The 17,775-nt window shown below is 31.2% G+C and overlaps 1 protein-coding gene across 1 annotated transcript in view; it reads right to left on the bottom strand.

The window, feature by feature from the left end:
- Window positions 1–4,848: 4,848 nt before the first annotated feature.
- Window positions 4,849–17,775, bottom strand: part of LOC139501267 (uncharacterized) — a 32,522-nt gene continuing 19,595 nt past the window's right edge. Inside the window, exons 5-15 of the mRNA XM_071290296.1 lie at window positions 16,761–17,486; window positions 16,186–16,281; window positions 15,402–15,701; window positions 12,967–13,686; window positions 11,839–11,919; window positions 11,061–11,366; window positions 10,142–10,654; window positions 9,087–9,167; window positions 6,891–7,199; window positions 6,023–6,205; window positions 4,849–5,692 (exon numbers count right to left, since the gene is read on the bottom strand). Coding sequence (XP_071146397.1) covers window positions 4,920–5,692; window positions 6,023–6,205; window positions 6,891–7,199; window positions 9,087–9,167; window positions 10,142–10,654; window positions 11,061–11,366; window positions 11,839–11,919; window positions 12,967–13,686; window positions 15,402–15,701; window positions 16,186–16,281; window positions 16,761–17,486 — 4,088 coding nt within the window. The 3' untranslated portion in view covers window positions 4,849–4,919. The remainder of the gene's footprint in view (window positions 5,693–6,022; window positions 6,206–6,890; window positions 7,200–9,086; window positions 9,168–10,141; window positions 10,655–11,060; window positions 11,367–11,838; window positions 11,920–12,966; window positions 13,687–15,401; window positions 15,702–16,185; window positions 16,282–16,760; window positions 17,487–17,775) is intronic.

The following is a 17,775-nucleotide window of genomic DNA, read 5'->3' as shown; positions in this document are numbered from 1 at the left end:
GATCCAATTTGGATATTTCTTAACATGTGACTTTATATCATATTGTGGTCTTATCCTGAATACATGTCTTGGACAAACACCAAAATTTATATAACATTAAGATTATAATGCACTTACCGGGGTAATTCAGTTACACACCAAGATATTAAAAGTTGTTTGTTTGTCTCATTTGTTGTGACCTGATGCAAGCAAACAACTTAGAATTGAGTAGTTCTAATGATAATTCTCTACACAATAATTGTTCATTCTATTTTGTATAAACCACTCTTTTTGAATTATTTCACATCTCGTCATACTGGAACCTTTAATAGCAACTCTACGATATGGGTTTTGTTCATTGTGTAAAACAATATGGTGACTTGCAATTGGTAACATACTCATTTTGAAATCATACAATTTCTCTTATTTTATATTAATTCAAATTCAGTTTGTTTCAAAATAATCTTTTAGTATTTATGACCTATTTCATTCCTATGTTGACTCTCACAAGCTAACAATTAAAATCAGGCCAGAAATGCTTCTTTTTCCAATATGTCATAGTTTAATGTCTCAACAAATAACATTTCATGTAAGCAAAGTCATTTTACTGTTCCATTTGCCATGAATTGGCAATTGTCTAACACAAAAAAAACTTTCCATTAACTCCAACTTAACTTTAAATAAGTCAGGATTAATGTAACAATAAATACCTTCTCCTTTTGTACATTTAACCTTATGTTGTGCTGTTACACCACTGTCCCAGTTTAATCTGGACACTATCTTTATATACTGATACCCAGTCAGAAACCTGGGATTCAGAGGCTGTCATTGATTCATTTCTCATATTTATTTTTCCTAAATTGTATTTTTGTAAATTATGCTGTTACTTTTCTTGTTTGATTGTTTCACATTTTTCATATCTAGGCCATTAAAGCTGAAAATACAATGTTTTGTTTGTCCAATCATCAATGCAGGCTCAACAATGACATGTAATTGATTATATCCAAATCATTAGAACTCTGGTTGAAAATTGGCTCATTGGCAATTATACCACAGCTCCTTATTAAGATAAACCAATCCCATTCCTTATAATAGAGACACCATCAGCAGATATCCATAAATACTGCAGATACAGATGTGTTCTTAAAATGTTCTACTAATATTAAATATCTAAACTGTATTGATTTGCAATATCTGGATCATTAAATAAGATAAATTTAAGATGTTACAATGATCAACCTTTAATGAAAATGTACAAAATGCAATCAATCCTAACATGTATAATTTGTTCAAAATGTATATAGAAACCCTCGATTACAAAAGCCTACAAATACAAATACAAAATCCTAGGTATACAATAGGCAAAAGTAAGGGATGTTTAATTTTAATTTCTAACTTAACAATTGTTATTAACAAACAAGGCTAGCTATAAGCCAATATAATTCTTCTTGAAAACAGTAAAAAACAATAAAATCTCACATTTTTGTGATTGTTACATGTACAATGTATAACAATATTAGCACACACCTGTACTGTGAGGGTACCCAGTTTGCACCTATTTTTGTACCAAAATTGCCTTCAACAGCCATATGTCACACTGAACAACATTCTGATTTATACAAACATGTAAAATGGTTTAAAAGACATTTCAAACTAATTTCATTAAAATTTGAGATAGTATTAATAACCTTCAGGTTATGATCCTCCAAGTTAAACACATCTGTTTGTAAAATTGCAGAAGTGCCCATGCATAGGCAGGTTGTGATATTTATGAATTGGTTAAACAAGAAAATAATTTCTCACATCAAGTTTATAAAGACTATAAAGTCCGTTGATAATGTATGAATAGATTTTCCAAAATTTTCGTCTGCATATTATTTCTGTAACCTTGATTCAAGACTCTATTACCTAGGATTTGTCCAACAGACATTTTCCAGATAATTTTATCGAAAGTCGAAATTACAGTTCATTAGACAACATTCGAACAAAAAAATGTCTTTCCCATTTTAGTCTTTAACGATATTGCTACGAGATGGGCCTTTGACAAAAAAAAAGATAATTGATGTTTTGTTATTTTATGGGGCATTATCAAAGTAAAGTTCGAATATATAGTTAAAAATGTAACGCATAGAAACCATCTTCACAATATCTGCTGTGAAATTGTTCAATCATGTTCTTGGACCTACTGATCCCCTAAATCTATAAGGAACTCCGTCATCCCATGCGTCATTATCCCAACAAATTTGGTTAAATTTGAAAGAAAAATATGAAGAAAAATATGGACATTCCAAGGTAAATTTAAAAAGGAATGTCCATAAAAAAAAACCTGAAAAAAAATCAAATATAGGACTGTCAAACAACGGAAAGAATGGAAAACATATTTCTGACTTGGTACAGGCGTTTCCCGACGGAAATAGTTGGTTTAACCAGGTTTTGTAGCTAGACAAACCCCTCACATGTATGAATATTATTTATAGTTCCGTTATATAAACAAAACGGATGAATATGACAATAATTGGGATCTAGCAGCAAAAACATACACCACAGTCACCAACACTACTGAATAAAGAATACAAATAACAAACAAATAAATTTAACAAAGAAGCCAACAAAAATGTTGTCGTAGTTTATAAATGTGACAAAAAGCCAACACCAAAAAACTTGTTTTCTATCAAGTACATTATATGTAAAATATAAATACAATTTAGTAAAAAAAAGTAAATAAGGTTATGATAACTACTTATGTCCTAATCTGACTTCGGGACCCACCTACACATGGAACGCACAAAGCGCCAAATACTCAAAGCTGGATGCATAAATACCGAGTCTCGTCAAGAGTCATACAAGCAAAAGGAAAGGAAGACTAAAGTAAATAAAAAACACAACTTTTGGACAAAGAATGTAAAACTTAAGACCATCTTGTAATATTTGTGAAGTACACAGCTACTTTTGCATAGGTACTATTTCTGTACTAAAAATATGTAGTACTGGAAATTTACTTTTAATATTTAGTACTATTTCTTTACTTTAAAATTATTGTGATATTTAGGTACCTGTATTTTACAGTACTTGATTTCTACTAAATATTTTGGTACAGAAATAATACAATATTCCATGTTTGAAAATCATAATTTTAAGATATTTGAAATAGAAAAACAATCAAAATGCTGAAAATGTAACGGTAGTAACCAAAAATCGGTAGTACCTAAATTTCAAGTACAAATTAAGTACTGTAAAATACAGGTACCTAAATATTACAATAATTTTAAAGTAACAAAACAGTACTGAATATTAAAAGTTTTCCAGTACTTCAGATTTTTAGTACAGAAATAGTACCTATGCAAAAGTAGCTGTGTAGTCATTGAATATTAATCTATGTCATTGTGGTCTGGTCTTACTATTTTCTGGTGATTTTTTTTTTAATAAAAAAGACGCAAAACATTGGCATCATTTTTGTTTCTCAGTCACAGATGATGTTTCATATAATTATACTTTGAGTTCTTGGTAAAAGCTGCTAGCGCTTGAATATAGTTTTATTTGAGAAATGTATTATCCATACGTGGATCAATTCGGTATATTGCTTCTAAATGTCTAATGAGGGAAATCGTCTTGGGTAACATATCGAAAACCAAATTTTCTCAAATTTTCAGTTCGTTTAATCTAATCCTTTTACTAATTGAACCAAAATTATTTGGTACTTCCTCGTCTACTATGAAATAAATTTGATTTGGCAATGCTTGGGCTTCACATTTTTTTTAACAAAATTTATACACCCGAACAACCCAGCGTCCAAAAACTACGACAAATTTCACAGGTATTCCTTTAGTATGTTGACAAACTGTTGTAACCTCATCTTACTAACATATTACCAAATAGTTAAAATAAACAATGCGGTATAAAATACTATTGCTACGACGAACAATTAAAAACCTTAGCTAATGTTTGAACGTACATGTTCTTATATTACAAATTTAACTTCATTATATAATATTTATGCATTTACAAACAATGTGTCTCTTATGTATAATGTATATTTAAATGTATAAGAAATTAACATGTGTATTAAAAGTAGTATTCTATACATATGTAAAGCTATGCCTATCATTATTGAAAACTATTATCGCAAGTGCTTTTAACTGGTTTGCATCTGCCAATGATATGAAATCCATTTAAAGTGTTATTTTGACAGCATTGATCTTCTGCAAAAACGGATAAATCATAACTTTAACCCGTAATGCAATTGAGTATTTTGGTATATATATATACGAAAGATTGGTATACTTGTTAAATGATTGTCCAATCATTGTGCGGTCATGTCATTCCGTGGTTTTACAACTCAACTCAGTTTGTCGTTTCATGGATAGCGGTTTTAATTATTTTACACCGGCTTAATGTTGTGACTTATGAGTAAAGTCTTCAACAAGGGATATAGATCTCAAAGCTATTCTCCGAGGTGGTGTATACATAATGAAACTACCAGTGAATTTCCAGTACCTCTAGTCCTTTAGATTTTAAATTTGTAAAAAATAAACTTAAATTCTGACAAATAAAGGGTGTTATCTGTCACTTTAACTCAGATTAACTGCTTACTATACTTTATTTGGCCGATTCTCGTATGTATGGCCCTAAGCAATCACTGAAAATTATTTGTTTGTTGAAATGTACGCTGAGGGTTGGTTTTATATCTTTTGGTGAAATTTACTATGCAGTAAAATCATAATTAACAAGGTTATATTTTAGACATTGGTTATTCTCAATACGTATCCTTCGACAGATGGACGGGAAGACTAACAAATTGACATATGAAAAGCAGTATACCTCTCTGTCAGAGCGAAGGCGATAGGAACATGCAAAAAAAAATCATGTGTTACAGTAAAGCAAATATATTACACGTCTTTGTATTGTGAAAAGTTAATTCATCTAGTAATTATGCTTTGTGTTCAATTTCTATCAAACAGGAATGCCTTTCCGTTAGAAAAGTTACAAACAAGTAAGCATTGCCCCTGTTTGTCGTAATGAACTCCAGTTGGTAAAACCAGACCGTTTGAATTTGTCAAAAGATTTTCTGCACTTTTTCCATCATAACGCACTATCATGTTGGTTCCAGCATCTGCAACGAAGACATTTCCGTCCTCATCTGTCGTTATTTGTTTCGGAATCTTCATTTTGTAAATCCATTGAAATACACCGTTTATATCATAGCAGAATACTGAATCATCGGATGAAAATAGTAACTTTTCTCTGTTGGCGGTCAGGTAGTAAACTTCCAACGCTGGCAAATCACAGAAGATAGAATAGCTGTTAAGATCGGAGTTTCCTGTTTTGTCTAGACTTATCTTCTCAATGTAGTTTTCACTAATAGCAAACAACATTCCATCAACACTTGATATACCATAGCATGGAGCTGAAACTTTGATCTCTTGGCATGTGGCACCATTTTCTATATCAATTATGTGAATGACTTTTTCGAAAGGATAAGAAACGCCGACTGTATAATTCTCAATCTTAGTTATCCCCCATGGGAAACCCGACAAGCTCTGGAATCGAGTTGAATCATCTTCTATGTTCTTTATTATCAATCGATTATTCAAGTTATCGACAAGAACAATTAGTTTTCCAATCATAACACAATCCTGTATATTTACCGACAAATGTTTGAAACGAAGCACTTCCTTCCGAATGGTGAAAGAACAAGAAGCACTGGAGTCAATTGCTTAAAAATCAAATGTATGAGATTATTGTTTTTAAAATATCATTGCACTAAGTGATTGAAAGGTTAAAAAATACAACTAAAACAGGATGATTCATAAAAACCTTTACGTAATTGTTGGGATTTAACATTAGAATTGAATGAAATGCCAATATTGCAATTTTGTCAGTTCTTTTAGAATGAAGAATGTATTCAAACATTACTGTTTTATATTTTTGCATTTTCTGTAAATTGTTATTTGCTTGCGATTAAGGCTTATAGGGATAGTTTTTTTCTCTAGTCAACGTAGCTAATTACACACTATCAGAAATTGTTTTTGGATGTTACAATTACCTTTTGTGCTAATTGGCAATTTCAGGTGGATATCAGATTCATGATAATCTTCTTCCGAGGATGTTTTCTTTGTAATGAAATTAACAGTTGCTGTACAAATTTCATTTTCTTCAGTAATTCTGGACGTGAACAACTTAAGACTTAATTTCAATTCTCCAGTGTTGTTACTGCCATGTTCACCATCTAGAAGAAATCAATGGGAAGTAAACGTATCCTGTCTTGCAGTCAGACTATGTCTTACAAAATTACATAATTGTTAAGAAATACGAAAAAGACATGTAAAAGGAGGTTCTTAACTGACGAAACAATACATGAACATAAGGCTCGTTAGCTACCAGCACCAGCCTTTAAGTTTTCTATGATGTGCTTTGTATACTGTTATTTGTCTTTTAATCGTTCCTAGTTGTTATTTCTTGCTCTCTCTCTCTGAGATATAAGAAGCTTTAAAATGTTGTTTCTTGTGTACTATTATTTGTCTGTTTGCCTTTTTCTTTTTAGCCATGGCGTTTTCAGTTTATTTTCTATCTATGATTTTGAATGTCCCTCTGGGGTCTTTCGCCCCTCTTTTAAAAAGTATGCAAAACATATTTAAAACAGATGGAAATAAATAAGTCAAGACATGGAATAATTTCTATAAGACTGCTTTCTCAAAGGGAATACAGAGAATACAATTTTTATGGTAACCCACCGTATTCAATTAATTTTGAATTTTGTCAGACCCCCAAGACGTCAACAAAGAACTATGTAGTTAAACAACATAAAAAGTTTACTATTTTCATTTTTCGAAGTAATTGGTAGAACATAATATATATTTTTCACGAGTAGAACATTTGCTAATGATATTTGCTATATCGTTGAATATTAATACCTTTTTGGGTACACTCAGGAAAGACTAACACATCTACACATGTTGTTTTCACAGTTGAACACTGCAAATGAGACCTGTATGCAAGTAAAAGCCGCTTTAAAAGCATCTTAATTGCTGCTAAAACCAAATCTTCCATTCCATTTGTATGCTGTTCAACAGCAAATACAATGCATCCATCCTTTTTTCCTTTAAGGAATGCACCATTTATTTCACTGCATGTACTCTTAAGGTAATTGGCGATTTCCTCTGTTTCTGAATTATCTATTCCTACTATCTTGGCTTTCAGGTTTAGGTTCATTGATTCAAAATCTTCAATGGGAAATTTATACATTTGATAAATAATTCGATTTTGTTTTATTATTCAACCATGATAAACTGGACCATAAAATTGTTTTCCAATAGCGGCATTTCAAGTCTCAAAGGAGTAGGTTCATTAAGACCCCTTTTTGGCCCCAAAATATAGCAGTTTTAGAAAATTGTGAATATGTAATCGTTAAGATATTTATTGAAAAGTAGAATGCTTCTGCTACATGAATATGGACTGGTTTTTTTTAAAATAAAATGCACATATATCGAGTACTAGCATCATTAAGTCATACTAAATTACTGAAATCTTCACAATTTTAGCATTTTTGTTAAATTTAAGACGGTTTCCATCTTAAATGAAAGTGACCGCATTCGTGTTCATCCATAATATTGAAATGTAAGTTGTATTTGATGATAATACATAATATATATAAAGGTTGAGTATGAACACGGATCCGGCCACTTTCATTTTTGACAAAAACCATCTGAAAAGTGACGGTTTTTGGCATATTTAATAGATTTTTCATATTTAAGCTTGAATCGGAGCGTTTTTAATGACTTAATCAGTTAAAATCTTTCACATAAACTAATTGAATCAATTGAAATAGACACTTTTAAAAGTGTTTAGAAAGTGTCTAAAATCTTTCATTAGATGAACTTGAAAATTGAGGCCGAAATCAGCCCTTAACGGACCTACTCCTTTGTATGAAAGAAACATCAAAGCTTTATAATTTACCAAGAACATAATACATATACATTTTTACCATTAGATACTGATAAATAGTTTTATTAATATGCAGAAAAAAATCAAAACAAATGTTATTATTATGTAATATGAAACGAAACAACTTAAGGATGTTATAGAATACTTTTAGAAAGAAAAACTATATGAAAGCTTAGTTTGGACAATTTTATAGCAATTAAAAATAAACAGTTCCTCTTCAGCATGGAAATGACTATAATATAACTATACAAACTGATAAACTAATTTTGTCACAACATCATTAAAGTGGAGTTAAAGTCTTATAGGATTGTAAGTATATTTTATTTTATCACCTTGCACTTTCACATTTTGACTGAACAATTTGTTCAATATTCTGACCAGTTGAACAATTTGGTTTAATAAAACAAATTGCAATTTGGTCAAAATTTTGAATGAGTTGCAATTGGTGGAGAGCAACACTAACAGTCAAGTCACTGTAATATAAGAAAGTTTTATCATATTTTGATGCTTTTTTGTGTAAAATTTACCATGCTGTCAATTTTGTATTTTTGTGATTTTTCTCAGTTTTAGGAACAAAATGTATATTATTTCAACTTTTTTGTTATAAATGATTGAAAAAATACTTATCTAAGAAATTTGAAAAGACCAAAATGATATGGGATGTACATGATTCTTGTAAAATCATTTGTTTGTATCCCTAACCCATTTTCTCAAAATACTGACTTGATTGGTCGTAAAATTTGAAAACTGGATTACTCCAAAACCAATCATTGTAAATACACAATTTTTATGTTTAAGTTATGTTTGATTAAAATATTTTTAAAATTCATCGATATTTTCCACTTGTATCACATACAATATATTGTACACATATTTTGGAAATAATTGAAGAACGAGATTTCAACGAGACTGAACGAGACTGAAAAGTCAGAAGAATATATCATTAATAAAGAAAGTTTAACAATGCAGATCAAAATGAGTTAACTATAGTACATCATGCAATTCATTTGTCGTCGATCATGTGATTATTTTGCGCCTCTGTTTGCGTTAATATCAGACGTGACGTAAACACTAACACAACAAGTTGTGTCGTACCTTATTCAAGTAGATAGATCTTAAAATATTTTTATCCCTTTTTAAGAAAAAAGCGTGTGGTTATAACTTACCTGCTAGTATAACCTTGGCATAAAACTGTTTACCACAGTAAAACCTGATGTTCACGTTGGTGGTCTTTATAATCATTTTACCTGCAGAGATATAGTTATACAGTACATTAAAAACATACAAAATTGTCTAACTGAATATGAATAACGAATTGGTGATTATAATGCTACTCATATTTAATCATACGCTTTTCATAAAATTAAATCTTGTATTATAAGGAAGCCTATAATTAATAGCATGTAAGGCATACCTTATGAACTAATGAAGTAAAGCTTACAAAACAACAATATCTCTATTTGGTTACTCGACCAATTTTTAAAATATAACGGATTGGAATACGGAGGTTGAGCAAACTATTAACCAGGTTTGACCCATCATTTTTCTTCAGAAAATGCCTGCAAAAAGACAGGAATAATACATTTGTTTTCAATAGTTCAATTGGTTGATAAAGTTTTATCTTGTCAGTTTTTACGGACTGCAGCTTTTTGAATTTGAATTCGAGTTTATTAGTTTGTAATTATTTAAACTTAATGTTTCCTCTATGAACGTACCTTATTTAGTTTTATTAAATGACTTTGAACATTGGAATATTCATATGCGTAAGAAATACACACAAATTGAACAAAAGACAATGATAAGAAAGTATCAAATAATTCGGTGACTGAAGTAATTTGTAAAAAACATATCTAAAAATATGAAATCATTTGGGGGGGGGGGGGGGGTGTTAACTACTCCTTTTTTTATTTTTTTCACATTTATTGCATATAAACTTATTATTGTGTACCAAAAGACGATTTGAGGTTAAATTTATTGTATATATAATTGTTTCAGAGATGGGTCATTAATTTATTCGAAAAAAGTCTAGAATGTAAAAAGTGATCTTTTATGGCTTTATTCTATGTTAAATAAAAAAAGCTGGACGATTCCATGGGGTTTTATAACGGATGAAATAAGATTCAGTTCTAATGAGTAAAGAACACCAGAGACAGTAGAGGCCAAAACGAATTTAAACATTTTGTCAAGACACAAATTTATAATATATAAATCAAATACCTACACTGTAAAGCCTCAATTTCTAGTCCTCTCTTCACGTATTCATCCTCTAAATCTTGAGTCAAGTATTTCTGTGATAGCTGAACAATTTTCTTCTTATGGGAATTTTGTGGACTGGTTTGAAAAGCATTGTCAAAACGTTCAACAACTTTCAATATTTGCAGCATTAGGTAATTTTCTTCTAATTCTGCTGTCTCTGCTTCTCTTCGTTGAATAATGTGATTTGTGATCAATCTTATGACCTGGATGTCAGAGGTCAATTGCATTTGGGCAGCATGTTCCATTATATTTGTGAATAATTCGATAGCAATATACGACATTCTTGCATAACGTTTCCTGTTCAGCGTTTTCAACGTGTCCGATGCTGTAATTGGCAGCTTGACGCAGATGTTCATTCTATTTGATGTTTCATTTCTTTCCACAAATTTTAGAGTTGCCTCCAAAACATTTCTATCAACTAAAATTCCAACCATGTTCAGTTCAAGATTAAACTTGAATGAATTGTCATTTTGGTCATCTACAAAATATGTTTAAAACTGACAATAAATTAATACCTTTGTTTGCGTTCAAATGGTGGATTTACAAAAGGATCAGAACAATACTTTGATTCCACGATAGCTTTAAAAGCATTGATAGATAATTGAATTTGAAATTCTAAGACTATTTTGATTTTGTAACATGGACTCAAGTAAAGTATATAATAACTAGGAAGCTACTTTTCATGTGTATGTTGCAAACTTGAAAAAACATTACAAAGATTTTCAGATGAGAAATGGTTAGTTTTTAGTAACACATATGGTTTTGTACGTGTTTATCAACGGAATAGCATCGAATTCTAAAAGAGAATAGAAAACACTATATGAAATGCTTCTGAACTTTAATTGCATGATTATCATTAGAAAAAGGTTACTGGTAAGGTATACCTGTATTTGTACTGGACAGGTAAAGTAAGACATCTATATTTGTGGGATTATCTGTTGGCAACGGCAAATGAGATCTGTATGAAAATGTGTTGAAAAATTGACTAATGAACATTTTGACAGCTTGTAACTGCAAATCTTCTCTTGTAACATAATTCAGTTGTGCGGTGTATGCTTCTTCTTTACCCTTCAAGAATGGTTCATTCATCTTATGGCAATTTTCCTTAATGTACTGGGCTAATGCCTTAGCTTTTGCCTCTTCTAATCCTACTATCTTTCCGGTTATGTTGATATTTTCCGATTGCATCCCTACACGACAAAATAGATTAAGTTAATAAAAATTATAGGTTCAACATCTATAATAACATCTATCAAGCATTGATTTAATTGTAAAAAAAAAGTGATTAAATCGATTTTTCCCTCGCAATAAGCCTTTTTTCAGGGGATGGATCTTTAAGAGCATTTTAACTGTAGTCATACAGAAACCCCGGAGAAGTCATATACCAATAGGACACACACACACAAAAAACCAGAAGGTGAATAGTAATGGTTGAGAAGATGAACAACAGTTCACAAGACATCACGCAGAAAACTAGAGATTGATGGCCCTTCTCACTGGTGACATCAATCGATCGATCAACATATAGACAGTAAGATGTATTTTGTATTTTGTATGGTTGTATGTATGTAACTATGAGTTTATTTATCTAAAAGAGTATTGAAAAGCCAAAGAAAAGTAGAGTATGTGGACAATGCATATTTTTTGTGTATATAAATGTACCTGGAAGTTGTTGGTAAATCGAAAACTGGCTGCCACAATATAGCCGTATATTAACATTATTTCCATGTTGTGACGTTTTACCTGTAAAATAAAATTAAAGACTAAATCAAAGTAAAACAATAATGGATTTAACTGTCTTAGACTCTGTAGGGGACGAATTAAAAAGAAAAACTATGGCTCTCGAAAGATATTTTCAAAGATTTTTTTTTTGGTGTAAGTAAACATAATGTTGAATTAAATACATATCAATCGGTATAAAGAGACTATAAAAAGCTGGTGGGAATTAGGGAAAATATAAATCAAATTCTTAAATCTTCATTTACAATAATATAAGTACCATAAAGCATATGGGTTTATATAAGAATGAATGCATGCTAAATTTAGTTGGTAGTTTAACTTAATCATCGACAAATAGTTGAAAATTCACGCTATATATTAAAAGCAGAATAAACACTTGAAACAAAAAGTATCTTTCTATCCCACATGCAATAGCATTAACAGATGAGGAACCATACATTTAGTATAATGAATATTAACCAAAAGTTTTGAAAGCACAGTAAATATTTTGCAGTAAACTATAACTAAGCTGAATGATTTATCACGGAAAATTTTCTAACGGCAAATCAGGCTTTCTCACTTCTACTCATATGATAAGTTTCAAGACAATAATATTGCAAAATACCTAATAATAACAGACAACAAAAGAATTCTATTCTTTTATCCCATTTCTGTTTTTAGAATTTTAATTTGTCGTTGCAGTTGCAGTTCAATGTGAATCGAACCTGTGTTTGAATTCCTTACCTTTACTGTATTGGTGGACATATATATTGTCTTACACTGAATATACAATAGAAAATCATTTTTGTTTCATATCTAAATGCAACTAAACACGCCAAAGAATCAAAACAAACAGCTATGTCTTAGATGATATAGATTTCCATATATAGAATATCTTTGAGCAAAATAATTCGATACAAATAAAAGTAATAAAACCTTAAAAAAAAACGTTTTAAGGTTATGCGTTTGTAAATATGACTTTTAGAAATGGTGTTCGAAACCGAGCATTGAATCAAAGTTTGACAAAAATATCTTAAAAAAACAGAAAAGAACTGTAATATATATATTTACATTGTAGGTCTTCTACTTTTAACCCAGCCATAACATAATTATCTTCTAAGACCTTGTTCATAATCTTTCCAGAAAATCGAATGACCATCCTATTATAACTGCTCTTCTTGTCTTTTTTGAAAGTCACATCCATGCGCCTCACAACTTCTAATACTTCTTCTAGGATAACTTTTTCCTCTTCTTCTGAAATCTCAGGATTAATTCTTTGAAATATGCGATCCCTGATCAATCTTATACGTTCAACATCATCACTGACTGAAACATCAGATGTGTGTGGTAATAGCTCCCAACCTTGCTTTGCAGGAGGAAGAATTTCTCTTAAAATCTTAATAAGAAGTTCATGACCACATTTTCTATATCCTTCCGTATTTAAGGTTTCTGACGTTTTCTTCTCTTCGGGGGACAGATGAAGCTTGGAATGTGTTAGAATTCTGTATGCCGCCGCTGGTTCAACGTGTGTTCTATCTGCAATAGTTTTCAAAATATCTGTGAATGTTTCGATAGCAATGCGTGTCATCCTAGCATAACGTTTCCTGTTCATCGATTCCCGCAGATCAAAAACTTTAACTGGGAAATGTAGGCATATTGAGATGCGTTGTTCGTCGTCTAACTTTTTGAACAATAAAGTTGCCTCAAAAACATCACTATCCTCTATTATTCCCGTTGTATTGAGTTCTACATTTAACTTTAATGCAGTGACCTGTTCACTAGTAACAGTCTCTGAAAAGATGAAAAAATTATGAGATTTGAAATATGTACTAGGTGTTATTACAGGAAATAGAATCTATATAAGGCAAACAATACCAGTGGAACATTAAAAACATTTTGAAAATAAACTGACAATGCAAGGGCAAACAAACAATTGGTGTAGTAAATTCGAAAAATACAAGGATTCGTATAGAAATATTATTGAAATGGAATGGACTGGAAATGGAATGACGATGGATATTGAAATAGAAACGAAATGAAATGCGATAGAACTATCAGTGTTCATCTTCTATAGACCAATCACAGGATAAAAGTCTTCAATTCAGTTAACACTTGACCAGTATGCTTAACTTTAATCTACTATTAGAATTTTGAATGCGTGCGGACAATTACGATTTTGTCCTGGAATGTATGTAATAAAATTGAGAATGGAAATGGGGAATGTGTCAAAGAGACAACAACCCGACCAAATAAAAAACAACAGCAGAGGGTCACCAACAGGTCTTCAATGTAGCGAGAAATTCTCGCACCCGGAGGCGTCCTTCAGCTGGCCCCTAAACAAATATATACTAGTCCAGTGATAATGAACGCCATACTAATTTCCAAATTGTACACAAGAAACTAAAATTAAAATAATACAAGACTAACAAAGGCCAGAGGCTCCTGACTTGGGACAGGCGCAAAAATGCGGCGGGGTTAAACATGTTTGTGAGATCTCAACCCTCCCCCTATACCTCTAACCAATGTAGTAAAGTAAACGTTTTAAAAATGATATCTGTTAATTGGGGAATACCAGGAGTATGCCAAAGAACGTCTCGTCCTTTGTCTAAATATTCTTCATCGGAAGGTACCAAGACCTTCTTGATAAATTTCTGTATTAACCTCACAAATGATACACGATGGTCATGAAATATATATTCTGGGTACTGAAGTTGTTTCTCATTTAAATAACGTGTTAAAGTATTATTTTTTTGTCTTTAAGTATTTTAATTTTACTGTTAAGTATCTTTTTGGTTATATCCAGTTGACATGGCTATGTACTTAAACACCCCGTCAGTCATTGAATAATTGTTCTATGGTACAATTTATGTATTCTAGTCTTTCATTTTTGATAAATGTGCTTTGGATTCGAGCGTTACTTATGAGTCTTTTGTAGACGATACGCGCGTCTGGCGTAAATGCAAAACTTAATCCTGGTATCTATGATAAGTTTATTGTTTATACGACTTTTTGTGTTACTTTGTTACATGTGGCGTAGCTCTGTACTTATACATCCCGTCATTGTGTTATTGTGCGCTGGTAAATTTATATATTCTTGTACTTCATTTTAGCTAATGTGCTTTGTTACAAATTTGTATGTTTTAATAGGGATCTAGATTATAACAAGAAATTGACAGCTTTCACACTATTATTGACATTTTTACCTATCAACTCTGTTTTATTGTTCACGCATTGTTGTCAATATAAAAGAATTTGACGCGAGTGTCATACAAGTGAGAGGTTTAGCTAGCTATAAAACCAGATTCAATCCACCATTGGCTACATAAAAAAATGCCTGTACCAAGTCAGGAGTATGTCGGTTGTTATCCATTCATTTGATGTGTTTGAGCTTTTGATTTTGCCATTTGATTTAGGACTTTCCATTTTGAATTGTCCTCGGAGCTCAGTATTTTTGTGATTTTTACATTTTCATTAGCATTACACAATTGTTCAATCAACTAAGATACCTTCAGAGTTACTAGCAGGAAAGAGAAGAACGTCTACTATTAAGCGCCGTTCCGTTGACAACTTTAGATGTGTTCTGTAGTTGAAATTAGAAAAGAACTTCTTGAATGCTAAACTGATCGCTCTGCAAAATAAACGTTCTGTTTCATCACTGGTTTCATTGGAAAGTACCATGTCACTCTGTCTGAATTCATCATTCATTTGACGACATGTTTCATTTAGGAATTTCTCAATTTCTTTTGCAGTTGTCTGTTCTATTCCTACTATCTTTGCTGTTATATTTATGGTCTTTGGTCTCCAATCTACATTAGAAAAAAAGTAAACGCAGACAGAAATAATACCAATAGTAAGCTTGAGGGTAGTTGTCTTCAATTTTTTAGTTTGGTTTCCAAATCTTGATGGAACTAAAAAATCTTTTATTGTGTTTAGTTAACATTTTGTGTACGTTTCTTTACGAGTAGCATTTAAATTGTGATGAAAGTTATGCCAGTATCTGCTTACAACTTTTCCATTCAAAGTTATTTATAGAAATTAGTAATTTGTCATCTGTAGTACGCTCTATAAAACATTTTGAATTAGAAATGCGTGATATTCCGGACTTCCGGGTCTGAAAAAGCTGGTTGTTTAGTTTTGTTATCCATAAGTTTTTCTGTTTATTTATCTTTTTGCTCCTTTTTTGTATTGTTTTAGGTTTAACTTGATTCTTTTGCTTTGTTTTTTTTCAGAGAAAAAGCAACTGTTACTTTGGTCCCTTTTTTCAAAACACTTCTTGTGATTAAAATATACCTCCATGTAAAACTTCTGAAAAGTATTCATTGATCTGTTTGCCATAATAAAGCCGGATAAAAACGCCATTCGTCTCACACTTTGAGAGCATTTCATCTGCAAAATGAAATTATTATCATTATTAGTCAAATTACAAGTGTATATTTATAATATAGTTTCATTGCCTTCATAATAAGGGGAAAATGTCAAGAATGAACTTAATATTCCACCATGAATAATACCCAGTTATGTTTGAATTATTTAATACATAATGAGACTTTTAACAGATAACAGTCAAAATGTTTCTATTAAATTTAGAAAAGAGTTAAATTGCAAAAGTTCTACAATTGTAAATCAAAAAAGTTCAAAACAATTAAACGATATGGCTTTACTGATTGAGGTACAAATGATATCACAAATCAGTACATATTTTTCTGCAACGTTGCTGATACCAACCAAAGTCTAACACGTTGAGCTGAGGTCTTTCGTAATATTCCATCTATACACTCAATATTTGTTATACAGTGTTTTAGATATTTAAAGTGTAAAAATCAAAAAGTTTAGTATATATTTGTTACTGCTATGAAGTCACTTACATTTCAGTTCTTCTATTTTCATTCCCTCCGTTGAATATCTTTCCTCTAATAACTTGCTCATTTTCATTTCCAGAAGTTTATTAATTCTCTGGGTATAAACTTTTCCTTCTTTTTTATTCAAAAAATCATCTAACCGATCTATTACGTCTAAAATTTCTTTTCTAATATCTGAGTCTTCCTCTTCAGATATTTGCGCATTAGTGCGATGAAATACATGATTCCGAATCAACATCAAGCGTTCAACGTCCCCTCGAACTGATATGTTGGCTGCATTTCCTTGACATGGTTTTCCGGGATGTAAAAATTCCTGAAGAATTTTGCAAAGAAGTCCAAAACCGCATTTTCTGTATCCATCAGTCAATAAAGTTTCTTTTTCTACCTTATCGTTGGCGAGATGAATTGTCAATTTTTCTATTATCGCATATGCTTCATTTGGGTGGATTTGAATTTCAGTCACGACACTCTTCAAAATATCTTTGAAAACATCAATTGCAACGAACGACATTCTGGCATAACGTTTTCTGTTCATAATTTCAATCGTATCAAATACTTGAATTGCGGAAATAAGACTTACGTCAACCAAGTCATTTTCTGTAGTCTCATCAACAACATGTTCGTTCATTTCAACAGACAAAGCACATATATTACTATCGTCTGTTATACTCCCAGATGTGTTCAGCTCCAGATTCAGCTTCATCGTAAGACCATTTTGTTCACAGGAAGGCTCTTTGAAAAAAAGAAGTGTTAAAAAGTGTTAGTATACTATCAAATTGAATTATTATATAAGTTATCTAGATTTTTTAAGCTGTAGCTATGTATACAAAAAATAATAAAGGAAAATCCAAGGGAATAAAGAAAATCGTACGTTGGAGAAGTGTGGACATGACCATGAACAAGAGAAAGAAAAACTAGAACATGCAGATACCTCACAAAATACACACGCACAGAGACCTTGTGACATTCATTTTCCGTATATGTTGCATCCTTACATTTCTCAATGATTTCGATTTTAACG

The sequence above is a fragment of the Mytilus edulis genome, chromosome 13 (assembly GCF_963676685.1).
Source record: "Mytilus edulis chromosome 13, xbMytEdul2.2, whole genome shotgun sequence".
NCBI lineage: Eukaryota > Metazoa > Mollusca > Bivalvia > Mytilida > Mytilidae > Mytilus > Mytilus edulis.
This window is presented reverse-complemented; position numbering and strand designations above follow the sequence as displayed.